The sequence below is a fragment of the Lipotes vexillifer genome, unplaced genomic scaffold, assembly GCF_000442215.2.
Source record: "Lipotes vexillifer unplaced genomic scaffold, Lipotes_vexillifer_v1.1 scaffold426, whole genome shotgun sequence".
NCBI classification, from domain to species: domain Eukaryota; kingdom Metazoa; phylum Chordata; class Mammalia; order Artiodactyla; family Lipotidae; genus Lipotes; species Lipotes vexillifer.
In genome coordinates, this window is record NW_006779491.1 from 1,389,865 (window position 1) to 1,406,186 (window position 16,322).

At 52.9% G+C, this 16,322-nt stretch overlaps 2 protein-coding genes across 3 annotated transcripts; both read left to right on the forward strand.

The window, feature by feature from the left end:
* The first annotated feature begins 6,699 nt into the window (after positions 1 to 6,699).
* Positions 6,700 to 8,713, forward strand: VKORC1 (vitamin K epoxide reductase complex subunit 1). Of its 2 annotated transcripts, XM_007452692.1 has the most exons (3): positions 6,700 to 7,018; positions 7,831 to 7,940; positions 8,419 to 8,627. In XM_007452692.1, the coding sequence occupies exons 1-3, from the start codon at positions 6,846 to 6,848 to the stop codon at positions 8,625 to 8,627; spliced, it is 492 nt and encodes a 163-aa protein (XP_007452754.1). In that variant the 5' UTR covers positions 6,700 to 6,845. The 2 variants fall into 2 exon arrangements, with proteins under 2 accessions (XP_007452754.1, XP_007452755.1); XM_007452693.1 differs by lacking the exon at positions 7,831 to 7,940 and having other exon boundaries at positions 8,419 to 8,713.
* A 2,072-nt stretch (positions 8,714 to 10,785) lies between these two features.
* Positions 10,786 to 15,375, forward strand: PRSS53 (serine protease 53). Its single transcript, XM_007452694.1, is given in 11 exon segments — positions 10,786 to 10,843; positions 11,825 to 11,845; positions 11,952 to 12,114; positions 12,446 to 12,708; positions 12,852 to 13,006; positions 13,151 to 13,370; positions 14,143 to 14,290; positions 14,375 to 14,619; positions 14,705 to 14,850; positions 15,059 to 15,271; positions 15,274 to 15,375. Coding segments are annotated over 11 exon segments (1,734 nt in total).
* Positions 15,376 to 16,322: the final 947 nt, after the last annotated feature.

Below are 16,322 nucleotides of genomic sequence, written 5' to 3' on the forward strand. Positions count from 1 at the left end.
CAACCTTGGGGTTGTATGGTCACATGAATTTATATATGTAAAGTGCCCAGAATAGTGCCAGGCGTGGAATTAACACTCTACTAGGTATTATTATTATTAATATTATTACTATTATTGTTACTGAGTCCAAGCTCGCTCTGCTCGCCGCACGACAGGCCATCGGAGACGAGGTGTTGGGCAAGCAATTCAGCAGACCGAGAGGATGGCAGACTAAAGTCTCAAAATAACCAACTCATCGGCGTTTGGATGCCAGTTTCTTTAATAGCACAGAGAGGGGGAGGGGAAGAGGAAGTAGAGTAAAAAGGCCATAAGTTTTGCAAATATCACCTGGAATGGCCAGCCTCGGGGAGGGGATGTGTTAATTTCTTCTTTCTTATAGCCATCCACAGGCAGACAGGGTCCGGATGTTTCCCTGAACAAAGGCACTTTGGTTTAACATTCAGGCAGAAGGGCAGGGTTCCCCGAGGCAGGCCATTGTGTGTAGACAGTATCCTTTTAGTGAACAAAAGCAGCAGAAAATAAAGGTTAAAGTAAAAGAAACAGATGGAACATGTAGTCAGATATGGCTCTTCCCTGTTACATTATCATTATTACTAATTAATGCCAGTAACAAACACAGTTTAGGTGACTTTTCTGTGCAAGGAGAGGAGATTGGTGCTGAATTAAATAAGTAGACCCTTCCCTGCCCTGAAGAGGAAGGCAGACAATTTCCGTGTCATCAGTTGTGCTAAGAGCCACACAGGAGGCTGTGGGAGCACCAAATAAGGCCTGGGAAATTGGTATAGGTGCAGTGTGAGTAGGACTGGCCAGGCCTGGGAGCTGGAGTGGGAAGGACATGTCAGGACAGGGAAGAGCCTGGAGCATGTGGAGTCTGGGAGAAGAGGAGCTGAATGAGGTGACCAGAGCCAGATTTTGAAGGATGAGTGTGCATTTGTCCTTAAGTAGTAAGAAGCCACTGAAGAGGGCTTCCCTGGTGGTGCGGTGGTTGAGAATCCACCTGCCAATGCAGGGGACACGGGTTCCAGCCCTGGTCTGGGAAGATCCCACGTGCCGTGGAGCAACTAAGCCCGTGCGCCACAACTACTGAGCCTGAGCTCTAGAACCTGCGAGCCACAACTACTGAGCCAGAGTGCCACAACTACTGAAGCCCGCGATCTACATCCTGTGCTCCGCAACAAGAGAAGCCACCGCAATGAGAAGCCCGCACACCACAATGAAGAGTAACCCCCGCTCGCCGCAACTAGGGAAAGCCCGGCACAGCAACGAAGACTCAACACAGCCAAAAATAAAATCAATCAATTACTTACTTAATTAATAATAATTTTAAAAAAAGAAGCCACTGAAGGGTTTTAACTAGATAGATCTGCTCCTTAGACAGAATGCTCTGGCGGTAGTGATTGGGACCAGTGAGACCAAACGAAGAGAGACCAGTGAAAAGACAGTTTTTCCAAGCAGGCGATGATGGGAGAGAGACTTTTTAGTGTGTGTTTGTGTGTACTTATACTGACCAGATTTTTCTTCACCATGGTCATGTATTTTCTAAACAGTTTAAATTTTTAAAGCAAAGGGGTAAGTGAAGCAGGCGATATTTTGGAGTTTTGGGGGGGGGCTGTTTTGTTTTGTTTTGGAAATTTTTTTTTCTTTTTTGGCTGAGCCATGCGGCTTGAGGGATCTTAGTTCCCAGACCAGGGACTGAACCCCGGCCCTCGGCAGTGAAAGCATGGAGTCCTAACCACTGGGCCACCAAGGAATTCCCTCGAGCTGTCTTTAAACTTCAGCAGAGGCGGGACCCTTCACCACCGGCTGGCCTGCCTGAGGGACTGGGGGAAAGTCTGCACAGATCATGAGGAAGGGGCTCCCTGAGTCTCTGGATTTTCTCTTCGCCTCTCATCCCCACACCATTCCCACCGTTTCTTTTCCCGCATCCCGGCAATACCCTGGAGTGAAGCTGGGAGGACGCTCAGCTCTGGAGGCGGCTGGAGGCAGGCAGGGCTTGAGCCAGCGTTAAAAGGGAGAGGGGCGGGTGCTCCCGCTGGGAAGGCCGAAGTGCGCAGAGAAGCAAAAGATGGCTTGAAGCGTGCCGGATCCCGGCGCTCACGGGGCCGTGGCGTGGCCGGCAGTGCATTTGACCCTGCGCGCTGGACCAGGCCGGCTGGGACTCGCTGCTACCTCCCGGCGGTGGAGGTTGGAGTTGCACCCCAAGAGTCCACCTTCCCGTTGGTCAGGCGCTCTTTTAAGAGATTTACACGTGTTCCTTTCATCTTCATAACGAACCTCTGAGGTAATGTGATTATCCTCATTTTACAGATAGGGCAACAGAGACCGAGAAAGATTGAACGACTTCTCCATCCCCTCTTTCCGTTCCGTCCTCACCCCCTATACTCATGGCAACAGCCACACTGGCCCACCTGTTTTTCCCTCAGCATACCAGGCACGTTCCACCTCTCACTAGCTGTGCCCTCTGCCTGGAACACCCTTTCCCTAGATTTCCACATAGCTTAATCCCTCACCTCCTGTAAGCTTTTGCCCAAATGTCAGCTGAATGAAGCCCAACCTGATCACCCTATTTAAAATTGCAACCACCCCCATTCCCCTCACACTGCTTTACTCTTATTTATTTGTTTATTTGGCCATGCTGTGTGGCTTTTGGGCTCTTAGTTCCCTGGGATTGAACCCTGGCCCCAGGCAGTGAAAGCACCAAGTCCTAACCACTGGACCGCCAGGGAATTCCTTCTGCTTTACTCTTTATTTTATCCGTAGCATGTATCACTGACAGCATACTATATACTTATGTATTTATCATAGTAATTGCTCAGTTTTTTCCCTAAAATGTAAGACCACAGTATGAATATTTGTCTGCTATACTGATTTATCCTGTGCCCCTAACACAGTCCCTGGCACATAACAGGTGTTCAATAAACATTTATTAAATAAATGGAAGAAATATTGGGCTTTCTTCTTGAGCTATTGAAAGGCAGTGACAAAACTACATCTTTTAATTTTTGATAAAGAGGTACTTTGACTGCTGTATGGAGAATGTATCTTAGGGTAAGAGACAAATATATCTGAGAGACCAAAGATGAGCCTACTGCATTTATCTAGGTGGGAGGTGATGATGGTTTGGGTCAAGGTAGTGGTCTTCCCATAGATTATAGGGAATGAGAGAGCGGTCCAGGAGGAGTGGCTTGGGTGGATTGGGGGGGCCATGGTTAAAATGGGAACCCCAGAGAAGGGCCAGGTTTGGGGAAGGTAAGAAGCTCAGTTTGGGGTGCATTGCATTGCATCTGATTGGCCTGTGAGACATACATATGGTGATGTCCAAGAAGTGTTTCTGCTCTGGGGTGTGGAGCCCAGGAAAGAGATCTGAACTCAGGTCAGTGTTCAGAAGCTGTGACCTGTAAGGAGTAAGGGAAGGGCTTCCCTGGTGGCGCAGTGGTTGACAGTCCGCCTGCCGATGCAGGGGACGTGGGTTCGTGCCCCGGTCCGGGAAGATCCCACATGACGCTGAGCGGCCGGGTCCGTGAGCCATGGCCGCTGAGCCTGCGCGTCCGGATCCTGTGCTCCGCAACGGGAGAGGCCACAACAGTGAGAGGCCCGCGTACCGAAAAAAAAAATAATAATAAAGGAGTAAAGGGAAGACATCGGTGGAAATTATGTTGCCTCGTGTGGCAGTTTGTGTTTCCCAAAGATGCCCCAGCCCACATGCCCACATGAACTTCTTAGAATATGACTTTGACACTTCTCATATCAAGAGGTGAAGTTCTGTGTTCCTTCCCATTAGAGCTAAGCAAATTTGTGATTACAGTGGAAGGGATACTATATGATGACTTATGAAGCTAGATCATAAAAGATGATGCAGCTTCCACTTGGCTCCCTGGAGAACTTTTACTGGAGTCCTGAGTTACCACGTAAGCAGTCTGATTGCCCTGTATTAATTGTCCATTGTTGTGTGACAAATTACCCTCAAAATATAGCAGCTCAAAACAATAAACATTTATTATCTCACACAGTTTCTTTGGGTCAGGAATTTGGGAGCAGCTGAGCTGGTGGTTCTGGTTCAGGGTTGCTTATGAGGTTGCAGTCAAGATGTTGCCCGATGGTCCAGTGGTTATGACTCTTCACTTTCACTGCAAGGGCCTGGGTTCGATCCCTAGTCAAGGAACTAAAATCCCATAAGCTGCATGATGCCACCAAAAACAAACAAAAGAAAAACATGTTGCCTAAAACTACAGTCACGTGAAGTCTTGACTGGTGCTAGAGAATCCACTTCCAGGATGGCTCTCTCACATGCCTAGCAAGTTAGTGCTGGTTGTTGACAGGAAGCCTCAGTTTCTCACTAAGTGGACCTCTCCTTAGGGCTGCTTGAGTGTCTTCATAACATGGCAACTGGCTTCACCCAGAGTTAGTGATCTAAGAGAGAGCAAAATGGAAGCCACAATATCCTAATGACTTAGCTGCCAAAGTCACAAACCATCATTTCTGTATTATCCTACTGGGTCAGATCAGCCCTATTTCATGTGGGAAGAAACTACACAATGTTATGAATCCCAGGAGGTGGAAATCATTGAAGACAACTTTGGAAACTGGCTATTGTAGCCTGGAGTCTGCCATGCTGTGAGGAAGCCCAAACTAGTGCCTACGGAGAGGCTACAGGGATTCACGAATAGCCCCTGAGACTGCAAGAAGAGAGACAGAGGCCAGGTTATCAGCCTCCCATCGTTCCAGCGTTAGCCAGCATCTGACCACAGTTATGTAAGCCAGAACTACCCAGCCAAAATTCTCATACTGAATGCCTAACCTCTAAAAACTGAGAGAAAATAAAATGACTGTTTTTCTCTTAAGTCATTATTTTTGTGGTGATTTGTGTGAATCCTCAATGATTCCCACCTCCCGGTATTTATATCCCTCTGTAGTCTCTTCCCACATTGAACAGGGCTGACATGACAGAATAGGATAAATGACAATATGAGACTTTCAAGGCTAAGTCATAAAGATACTGTGGTTTCCACCTTGCTCCCTCTTAGATGACTCATTCAGGGGGAAGTCAGTCATGGATATAGGAACACTCCTCCAGAAAACTGGAAAGAAGTGAGAAACTGGTCTAAGTCTTAGTCCTCTGTATTAGTTTCCTATTGTTTCTATAACAAACTACCACAAACTTAGTGACTCAAAACAACATGAATTTTGACTTCCCTGGTGGTCCAGTGGTTAAGACTCCATCCTTCAAATGCAGTGGTTGCAGGTTCGATCCTTAGTCAGGGAACTAAGATCCTGCAAACCACATGGCTGGGCCAAAAAAAAAAACAAAAAATTCCTCTCTGGAGGCTCTAGGGGAGAATCCATTTCTTCAACTTTTCTTGCTACTACAGGCCACCCACATTCCCTAGCTCATGACACCCTTTCTCCATCTTCAAAGCCAGCAACACTGCGTCTCTTTGTGATTTTCTTCTATAGTCACACCTCCCTCTGAATCTCTTCTTCTGCTGCCCTTTTTCACTTTTAAGGACCCTTGTGATTACATTGGATCCATAGGATAATCTGTTTTAAAATCAGCAGATTAGTAGCCTTAATTCCATCTGCAACCTTTAATTCCCATTTCCTACGTAAACTAACATGTTCACAGGTCCCAGGAATTAGGACACCGACATCTTTAGGAGCCATTATTCCACTGGCCACATTGTCTGGAAGAAAAGGAATGGGCCTGAGAAGGAGCAGCCAGAGAAGGAAGAGGGCCATCAGGAGAGTGAAATATCACAGAAGCCAGAAGGGCTCTTAGAGACTAAGAGTTCCCAGGAAGGAGTGCCCAACAGTGATTAATACTGTTGGGAGGCCAAGCATGATAAGAACTGAAAAATATGCATTGAATTTAGCATCCTGGTGACACTAGCCGTAAGTTGTCAGGGGAGTATTGGGGGCAGGAGCTAGTTTATGGTGTGCTGGGCAGCAAGGAAGAGGTGAGGAAGTAAAGACTGGGAGTGTAAAATCTTCCAAAAAACTTGATTGTAAAGGGATATTTGTTGCAACTTCTAAAATGGGGAAAAGTTTCAATGCAAATGGGAAGGAAGGGGAAGTATAGGTGAGAGGGGTCATCAATAGATGCTATGTCTGTGAAGTGGGGAGCTCAGCTAGCCCACCAAAGGCTTGGAAAGGAGGGACTGTTGGGTTGATCTGGGCTCAGGTTTTGCCAGGTGGCGCCACAATAGAACAGAGGTTAGGGTACTGTCAAGGGTATGGAGGAGGTGATGGAGCTGGGCGTGTGGGGGAGAGACGGAGAGAGAGAGATCGGCCAGCAGGAGGCGCTGGTGCAGCAGAAGGGAATGACTGGGCAAACTAGGCGGATTGGAGGTTATAGTCCTAATAATGTCTGAGATAGTAATTTCAGGGAAAACGCGTGGTTCTTGATCGGATCGCAGTATTCGCTGGATTCCCCGATCCGCTGGTCTCTAGTTCATGGATGTTCCAAAGTTAGAGCAGGGCTTGGGCTAGAGTAAACTCTATATACTTTTAGCCCGATTAATAAAATTTTTAAAACTCCGGAGACTCCATTACCCTTGAGGCATTGCGGCCACCCCGACTACAATTCCCATCATGCTTGGCAGGCCGTCAAATCAGTAAGTACCCACGTCCCTTAATCCGGTTTTCCAGTCCCAGCATTCCTCAGCAGTTTTCGTACCCAGGCAGCACTCCTGCCAAATCCTGGGAACAGCCAATTGGATCAGGGAGTGTGAGACCAACAGACCAGCCGCCCAGCCAGACGGGCGGGAGAGGGCGTGGTCAAATCCGGCCCCGCCCCTGCTCCGTGGCTGGCTCACTTCCGACTGGCGCCTCCGGCGATACCAGAAGACATGGGCAATACCTGGCGGAGCCCTGGGTGGGTGCGGCTCGCGCTGTGCCTCGCGGGCCTAGGACTCTCTCTCTACGCGCTGCACGTGAAGGCGGCGCGCGCCCGGGACCGGGATTACCGCGCGCTTTGCGACGTGGGCACCGCCATCAGCTGTTCGCGCGTCTTCTCCTCCAGGTGCGTGCCCGAGTGAAGCCTTGGGGGACCCGCTGCTCGTAGGAGCGGTGCATGGGAACCAGGTTGCCAGATGAATCTGGGATTGGGGTGCCCGGGGAGCGGACGCACGAAGCCGCACTGCTCAAGGGGGCGTTGCCTGGCGAGACGGGTGTGTCCGAGACAGGAGTGTGGAGTAGAGGGGTCAGATAGTGCTGGGGACTGGGGTTATTCGAGGGAGAGTGCACGTGAGTCCTGATGACAAGGAATAAGTGACCGGGCAGGACGGGGAGGTGGGGTCGAGTGTAGGGACTGATTATGGTCTTTTTAATTTATTTTGATTATGGTCTTAAGGATGGCTTTGCCTGGGGACAAGGTGGCCAGATCTGGCTATGCTTGAGGGTCTAGGTTAGTGGGATGACCTAAAACAGAATAGGGGAGAGGGTGGCCAGGGCGCTGGAGATTTAGGGATCCAGGGCAGAGAGATTCTGCCCTGGTTTCCCAGTCTCTGGTAACTCTGTAAAGCAAGGTGAAGGGTTATACTCACCTTGCCATGTTAAGACTTATTGAAGGTCTAGGATGAAAAGGGGAGCCTATGGGGGAGCCATGGCCTGGTGTGACCTGGGGATGGGGGAGGATAGGGGCAGTGACATGGAATCCTGTCCTGGCCAAAGAAAGGCTGTTCCTGGAGGCCATTGACCCTTGGACTCATGTGGGGGTTGGGGAAGGGCTAGAAGGGGAAGGACAGCCCAGATGGCTTCTTGGAAATAACCCTCCCAGGATAAGGCCCGTGGCACTCAGTTGACACTCCTAACCTGGGCCCGCCCCTCCACCAGGTGGGGCCAGGGCTTCGGACTGGTGGAGCACGTGCTGGGCAAGGACAGCGTCCTCAATCAATCCAACAGCATATTCGGTTGCACCTTCTACACACTACAGTTGTTGTTAGGTGAGCGGCCCTACCCTCTCATGACAGGCCCCTTCCTGTCTCGGCCAGCCGAGCCCCATCCCTTGCAATCTTGGTGACCCAGACATCTGATGGCCAACTGCTCATCACTGAGCACCTGGGAGGTGGGAACCTAAAGGAGTCTTTACTGTCAGAGCCAGAAGGGCTCTTAGAGACTTCATAGGAGCCCAGTTTTCTGGAAAAGACTCAGAAGTTCGTTTCTGGGGGAAAACCAAGGGTTGCTTATCTTTCATCTCATGTAGAGCCCAGCAGGAAAATTCACTATTTGGGTCCCAGGGATCATTGAACAGATAGGAGAACCAAGGCCTTGGCAGAGCCTGGCAGAGCCTCTCATTTTAGAGGCTCTTCCCCAGTAGCCCCTGCCATCTGGGTGGCACCATGGAGTCATGGCGTGTTCTAGAGGTAGCTAGTCCTGAAGCCCATGCCTGAAGCCCATGCCTGACCCTTTTCTGCCTTGCAGGTTGCCTACAGGGCCGCTGGGCATCTGTCCTGCTGGTGTTGAGTTCCCTGGTGTCTCTAGCTGGTTCTATCTACCTGGCCTGGATCCTGTTCTTCGTGCTCTATGATTTCTGCATTGTTTGCATCACCACCTATGCCATCAATGTGGGCCTGATGGTGCTGAGCTTCCGGGAGGTCCAGGAACCCCAGAGCAAGGTCAAGGGGCACTGAGCCCTCACCCCAAGCCAGGCTGACCTCATCTGCTCTGCTTTGGCTTGTGATCTTTGCCCAAGGAGGCTACATCTGGATCCTTAGAAGAGTCTGCAACCTACCCCTGCCATACTCCCACACAGGACAATGGACCAAACATGCCACACTGTTTCCTTCACCTTAGTGCCTCTGGCTCTGTCCCCAAAGACTGGTTTCCAAAGTTCCTGCTATTGCCCAAGGAGGGATGGTTCAGAGCAATAAAATTTCTTAAATAAATTAGCCAAGTCTGAGCCATCTGTCTGCCAGGGACCTTAGTGTTGGGGCTTTCCCAGTCTTTCCTCCTCTGGGACAGGAAGATATGAGTCAGAACAAGAGTGGAGGGCCTGCTGGGAAGGGTAGTTAGTCCCTTCTCCAGTATGTGGAGTCAGCAAGACCTGGGGTGCCATCAGCCCCCACTCCCAGGAAATGGGCTGGCAGCTTGTCCCTCCTACCCACAGAAGCCAGGCCTTGTCTTCTGGGACAACCAAGCATGTGAGATCTGCCTTTCTGGTTCTGTGCAGGCTTGCTGGGAAGTTCTTCCTGTAGTCTAACCTAACCCCTCCAGCTGCCTTATCTACCACCCCAAGCCAGTCTTGGCAGCCCTGGAGGGCCAGGTACAGGTTGTGCTTTTGTTTTGTTTTTCCTAGTATGTACTAAGCACTTATCCACATGTGACTCACTGTTTAAGACCCTGACATGTCAACTCTTTTAATCCTTATATCAATTGTATGAGGTAGGTATTATTCTTACAGTCATCCCTTGGTATCCACAGGAGATTGGTTCCAAGACTCACCTACCCACCCCCAAACCAAAATCCGAGGATGCTCAAGTCCCTTATATAAAAGGGCATAGGGAATTCCCTGGCCGTTCAGTGGTTAGGACTCGGAACTTTCACTGCCGTGGGCCCGGGTTCAATCCTTGATAGGGGAACTAAGATCCCACTGCAAGCTGCGCAGTGCAGCCAAAAAACTTAATTAAATAAAATGGCGTAGTATTTGCATATAACCTACACATACCCTCCCATATACTTTAAGATATACTTTTAAGTCATCTCTAGATTACTTATAATATTTAATACAATGTAAACAGTTGTAAATACAATGTGAATGCTAGGTAGCTAGTTGTTGGTAAGCAGTAAACTCAAAGTTGTTTTTTGGAACTTTCTGGATTTTTTTTCTTTTTTTTTTCTTGGATCTGCAGTTGGTTGAATCTGCAGATGCGGAACCTGTGGATACAGAGGGCTGACTGTATATCTTGATGAGGAGACAGGTTCAGAGAGGCTAAGTAACTTGCCCAAGATCACACAGCTAGTTTGGGGGAGGGGGTTAGGGAGCCCTCAGGACTGGAATTCACCAGGGCTATATGGCTCTGGTGTCTATGTTCTTAACCGGAGCCACAGCTGCCTCTGGTTTGGGGTCAGGGTCCCTGAACAGTCTGGTCTGTTCTGAGTTAGAAGTCAGGAAGAGAAAAAGGATGCATCCTGAGTGTTCCTCCCTCCTAATTGAGTCTTCCAACACCTGTTAGGAAGGTGGGCACCATGTAACCCTGTTTCCCGGGAAGGTGGCAGAGAGGCATTGAGATTTGCTAGTCTCGTAGCCAGCAAGAAGCAGACAGCCTGGCCCCTTGACACCTAGCCCTGTACACCCTGCCCCTGAATCAAAATAGGAGAAGATAAATGAAACCCATTTGGACCCAGGCCTGGGAGGGAAGCTGAAATGAAGAGTGAGAACTGGGGAAGGCCTGCCCACCATGCCCTTCACCTGTTCCAGTAGGACAGCTCCCACGCTAGGGAGCAAGTTTACTCTGCTAGGCTTCGGTCTAAGCACTTTTACACTCGTTTGGAGTTTTTCAGTCAAGGCACAAACAGGCTAACTGTCCATGGTCACTCAAGTGTTAGGGGGAACTGGGATTTGAACCCAGGCAGTGTGGCCAAGGCCGAGGCCCAGGTAGAGGCGGTGAACAGCCCAGGGTCACACAGCCACAGCCCCAGAACTGGAAACTGCTGGCTCCCTTCCAGTCCAGGAAAAGCAATTGACTCCTGACTCCTAGCAAGTTGAGGGTGGAGCAGAGGTGGAGCTACAGAGATCCAGGTGGCTTCTCAGAGAACCAGAGCACAGGTGGCAGAGCGGCTTGGAGCAGCATGAAGGGGAGCTGGGGACCGAGGCTGCTCATCCTGGGAGCCGTGCTCCTCATAGAGGGTGAGTCACCCGTGTTTGGCGGGGAGGCGGTATGGTGGGGTTCGGGGGCTGTCCTCTACCCCAGTAGCCCCCTGCAGCTTGGTGTGTGAGAGAGAGCCTGCCCGGGAGGCCACAGTCAGCCTTGGCAACGTAACCATGTCTGGCAGTGTGTGTTGGGGAGGGGTATGGGGCCACCTGTGTCCAAATGGGTATGATTTCCTTGGGCTGGATTATAGCCTGCGTCTGCGGGAACTGTCATTATGCCTGTGTGTGCGCCCTGTGGCCCCGTCTGCCTCTCTACGTCCAGAATGACCTTAGGCAAGTTCTGGGGTTCTGTGGCCTCAGTCTCCCCGCCTTTACATATGTCCCGTCTCTCCTGGAGCAGGTGTTCAATGGGTGTGTTTGTATGTGCCTGTGATGGGGAAGAGGAAGGGCAGGGGACCCTTCGGTCGAGTCTCTGGTGGTTTCTGGAAAGGTGGAGGAGCCCGAGTCGTCAGAACAGGGGCGGGGTGAGTCTCAATCTCTTGATGCCCTCCCCAACTTGGACATGACGCAGGCCTCTAATTATTCCTCTTAGGCCTCTGCAGCGCAGGGCACAATTAAGCTAATGCTCTCCACATGCACAGGCTGCCTCTCTGACTCAGCGGTGGGGGCAGGAGTTGGGGTTTCTGCGGCCTGGAGGAGGCTTGGCCTGGTCCCAAGCTGAACCCCAGGCCCTGCCGCTCAGGCCCAGGAGTGCTGAGCACAGCTGAGGCAGAAGAATTAATGAGCACAGCTGAGGCAGAAGAATTAATGACTGAGTGTACACTCTGAATAGCTTCCAATACAAGCTGTTTCTTGACCTCATATAAATATTTTAATTCTGGGAGGGGCCGGTGAGGTAGCCACAGAGTCATAGCAGCAACCCACGCCAATCCCCCCAAACCTGTCCCCTCCACCAAGGCTGGGCCGGGCAGGTAAGGCTCCCTGCCCCAAGGCTCACCTGTGTCTCTCTCTTCCCAGGTCTTCAAGCAGCTCAGCATGGTAAGCTCTGGGGCCGTGGGGCCTGGGCCTTACTTGGGTCTGGGTCGGGCCAGGGGTGAGGGCAGGACAGGGGCCTGCTGTCACCCTGACCCCCACCTCTCCACAGCATGCGGGCAGCGTGGCCCTGGCCCCTCCACACCTCAGGAGGGCAACACGGTGCCTGGCGAGTGGCCGTGGCAGGCTAGTGTGAGGAGGCAGGGGGCCCACATCTGCAGCGGGTCCCTGGTGGCAGACAGCTGGGTCCTCACTGCGGCCCACTGCTTCGAAAAGTGAGTCACGGCTGTGGTCAAACAGGGTTTCTGGCTTTTGGGGTGAATGATTTGTCCCCAAGCCCCTCAAGACTGAGCCCTGCCCCTAGAGTAACAAAGTACCATTTATTAAAAACATGCCATGTGCCGGGTACATACTATCAAGTTAATCTTAACAGCCCTTCATGGTAGAAGCCTTACAAATGAGACAGCTGAGTTGGGAGAAGGATGGGCCTTGCTTAAAGCCACAGGTTTTCTGTCCATCTTCACCCACTTTGTGCTGTGCTGTCTCCCATGGTGTCACTGTCCCCCTTTGCACTCAATGCCTGGGTCTTGTCCCCCCCACTTCCAGGGTGACAGTCACGGAACTGCACTCCTGGTCAGTTGTCCTGGGTTCTCTGAAGCACGAGGGGCTGAGCCCAGGGGCAGAGGAGGTGGGGGTGACGGCTCTGCAGCTGCCCAGGGCCTATAAGCACTACAGCCAGGGCTCGGACCTGGCCCTGCTACGGCTCGCCCACCCCGTGGCCCACACACCCCTCTGCTTGCCTCAACCTGCCCATCGTTTCCCCTTTGGGACCCACTGCTGGGCCACTGGCTGGGATCAGGACAATGATGGTAAGTGCTGGCCCAGGCTGGAGCCCAGAGGGGCACTCTGCTTGCCCAAGGTCACACAGCCTCAGCTGCCAACTGTCCACGTTCCCGGTCTCCCTTGCTCCTCCGAGCCCAGACTCCAGCCCCAACCCCCTCTCTTTCACCAGTTCCCAGGGCCCTACGGAATATACACCTGCGTCTGATCAGCCGCCCCACGTGTAACTGTCTCTACAACCGCTTGCACCAGCGGCTGCTGGCCAGCCCGGCCCGGCCTGAGATGCTGTGTGGAGGTCCCCAGCCCGGGGTGCAGGGGCCCTGTCAGGTCTGAGGGAGAGGACAAGGGAAGGGAACAGGAGGGGGCTGGGCACTCAATCCACAGGGACTGGTGGGAAGGAACACATGTAGAGGGTGTCCGCCCAGGGCTGGGGCTCAGGCGTCTGTCCTTGACAACACTGCTCGGCTTCAGGGAGATTCCGGGGGCCCCGTGCTGTGCCGCGAACCTGACGGACACTGGGTTCAAGTTGGGATCATCAGTTTTGCAACAGACTGTGCCCAGGAAGACACTCCTGTGCTGCTGACCGACATGACTGCTCACAGCTCCTGGCTCCAGGCTCAAGCTCAGGGGGCAGCCTTCGTAGCCCAGGACGCTGAGACCCCAGAGATCAGTGATGAGGACAGCTGTGTAGGTATGAGCAGCGGGTGTCAGGAGCGGGACGTGGGGGGACCTCCCCTCAGGGGTGCATGCCTTCTGGGCAGCAGGTGGAAGCCACAGTGGAACAAATTTCAGCTCAGAATAGAAAACTGATACAGGGGCTAACGAAGGGCTTATAAGGCCCCTTTCAGCCCCCAGGATGGGAACAGCTCCATTTACGGCTAAGAGGCATAGGTGCTTTGGAACTTTATGAATTTGGGGTTTAGGTAAGACGAGGAATTTCTGGGATCTGGCTGAAGGTTTTGGGGTAGGCTGCAAGTTTCCAAGCAGGAACTCCATGAGATTGGAGAGGGCAGGGCTCCCACTCAGTGGGGCATTAATTCTGGCAGTAAGTGACTAACATGCAAACCGCATGCAAAATAATTCCTGAGGCGGAAGCTCTATCTTGATGTTAAGAGAAGCATCAGTGAGCCAGGAGTTCTGGGGCCACTCCAAGCCCAGAAGGGTGCAGACAGGCGGGGTAGGAAATGATGATTAGGCCACTCCCATGATCCTGGACCATCAGAGTTAAAAGCTTAGGCCCTGGGTTTTGAATCTCAAGTTGGCTATTTGCCTGTGGTTACTGAGCTAGAAAGTCACTTAACCCCCCTGGAACTTTGGTTACCTTCGGTAATTAGGGTAAGCAAGATTCAACTTAAAAGGATATTGTGAAGATGGTTGATAGCACTTGGGAAGCGGTTAGCAGGGGGCCTGGCATGCAGTGAGCACTTAGCAGGAAGGCAGATGATGTAATCCATCTGTTTCAGCCTGTGGATCCTTGAGAGAAGGCCCCCAGGCAGAAGCTCCCTCCCCACGGCCCTGGGACGCCAGGCTGAAGCACCAAGGGAAGCTGGCCTGTGGCGGAGCCCTGGTGTCAGAGGAGGTGGTGCTGACTGCTGCCCACTGCTTCGTTGGGTGAGTCCCATCTCCCTTGCCTTTGTGCCCCCACCCTTGCTGGCAGACCTGCCACCCAGTGCTGTCAATGCTGTCCCTGCACAGGCGCCAGACCCCAGAGGAATGGACTGTAGGCCTGGGGGCCGGACAAGAGGAGCGGGGCCTGAAGAAAATCATCTTGCATGGGATGTATAGCCACCCAGAGGGGGGCTATGACGTGGCCCTCCTGCTGCTGGCCCAGCCCGTAACACTGGGCTCCAGCCTGCGGCCCCTCTGCCTGCCCTACGCGGACCACCACCTGCCTGATGGGGAACTCGGCTGGGTCCTGGGGCTAGCCCGCCAAGGAGCAGGTATGTAGGTAGACAGGGCCACCAGCAGCTGTGCATCTAGCCTAGAGGCCGAGGCAGCAGCTGGGTTTTCTCTGTCGCCCTGCAGGCACCAGCTCCCCTCAGACAGTGCCTGTGACCCTCCTGGGGCACAGGGCCTGTAGCCGCCTGCACACATCCCTTGGGAGCGACAGAACCCCCATTCTGCCACGGACGGTGTGCACCAGTGCTGTGGGTGAGCCGCCCAGCTGTGAGGTGAGCCCCACTCCCCCTGTCCTCACCCCACGGACCCCTCGCACCCTTCGCACTGCCAGGCTTGGCCTCAGACCTCTCACCGAAACTCAGCCTTTCTGCCAACTGGCTCCCAAACAGCCAGGCCCCCAGCCCCGGCCTCAGCCCCTTCTGCCCCGTGAAGCTCCCTAGGGAGAGAAGGAAGTCACCAGTGTCCCCTGACCCCTGACAGGGCCTGTCGGGGGCACCGCTGGTGCAGGAAGTGAGGGGCACGTGGTTCCTGGCTGGGCTGCACAGCTTCGGAGATGCCTGCGAAGGCCCGGCAAGACCTGCCATCTTTACAGTGCTCCCCACCTACGAGAACTGGGTCAGCAGCTTGGAATGGCGGGTCTACTTCGCTGAGGAGCCAGGGCCTGAGGCCGAGCCTGAAAGCTGCCCGGCTAACAGGAGTACGTGGTCCTAGGGCCTTGTGTCAACACTGCCTCCGCAGACACCTTCTCTCTCGACCTGGGGCAGGGCAGGGCAGGGTCTGGCCTGACCCACCTCTAGCTGCCCTGGGTGGAGTGGAGCAGTGGACGGACCCATCTGGATTCGAATTCTGGCTCTTGTCATTGACCGGGAGAGCACGCCTCTCAGCCTCTTCGGACCTGACTTTTCTCATCTGTCATGGGGGCTGAGGAGCTCCTCCTTCCTCTTCCTCTAAGGGAGGGAGGGAGGGAAGCTGTGAGGACGAGGCCAGCGCCATCCTCCTTCCTCTCCCTGACAGGCCAGCCAGCCGGCTGTTGACAGGTGGCTCTGGGACGCTGCGGTCACAGTGAGGCAATTCCTGCGTCATTGCCCCTGCCCCTCTGCCATTCCCCCAGACCGTGTCCCCTACTGGGGCAGGCCCGACAGCGCAATGGGCTGTGGGAAGGAGCCTGCCCTGACCGACAGCTAACCCCGCTCCCCTCTGCAAGACAGGGAGACCCCCTGTGGATGCCCCCTCCACGTCCAGCTCTGCGGTCCAACGCAGGCGTCCCCAGCTTTCCCTATTCGTCATCCCCTCAGATACAACCACACCAGCCATGAACTTTGAAAATTTCTTTTTTTTGGCGGGGGGGGGAGCAATTTTCCTGTTTTTTTTAAACTTAAATAAATTGTTACAAAATAGACTTTAGAAAATAAATTACAAATTGTAGTAAAAGGCTCCCCGCTTCCACAGGCAACATTCCCACCCATGGCTCTCTCTGAATCTGCCTCTCCCGTGTGTTGGAATCTAGCTGGCGAGGGTGGCCTGGCTGCAGAGCCTGGCACTGGGTTTCTTGCAGGGCTGGTCACAGGGAAGAGCATGGTGACAAAGGCAGGGGAAAGGAGGTCCTTGAAGGACAGGACGGGAGGAACATCTCACCCCCTCCGTGGGAAAGAAGCCAGATCTGGGTCCTCTTTGCAGGAGGAGAGAAGAAAGCTGGGGATGCCCAAACTACTCCTGAGCAAAACAAGGAAATCAAGCCTTTCCC

Coding starts and splice junctions, on each gene's coding strand:
- VKORC1 (XM_007452692.1), top strand. CDS start 6,846: ATGGGCAATACCTGGCGGAGCCCTGGGTGGGTGCGGCTCGCGCTGTGC. Junction 7,019..7,830: donor TCGCGCGTCTTCTCCTCCAG/GTGCGTGCCCGA, acceptor CCCCTCCACCAG/GTGGGGCCAGGGCTTCGGAC. Junction 7,941..8,418: donor CACACTACAGTTGTTGTTAG/GTGAGCGGCCCT, acceptor TCTGCCTTGCAG/GTTGCCTACAGGGCCGCTGG.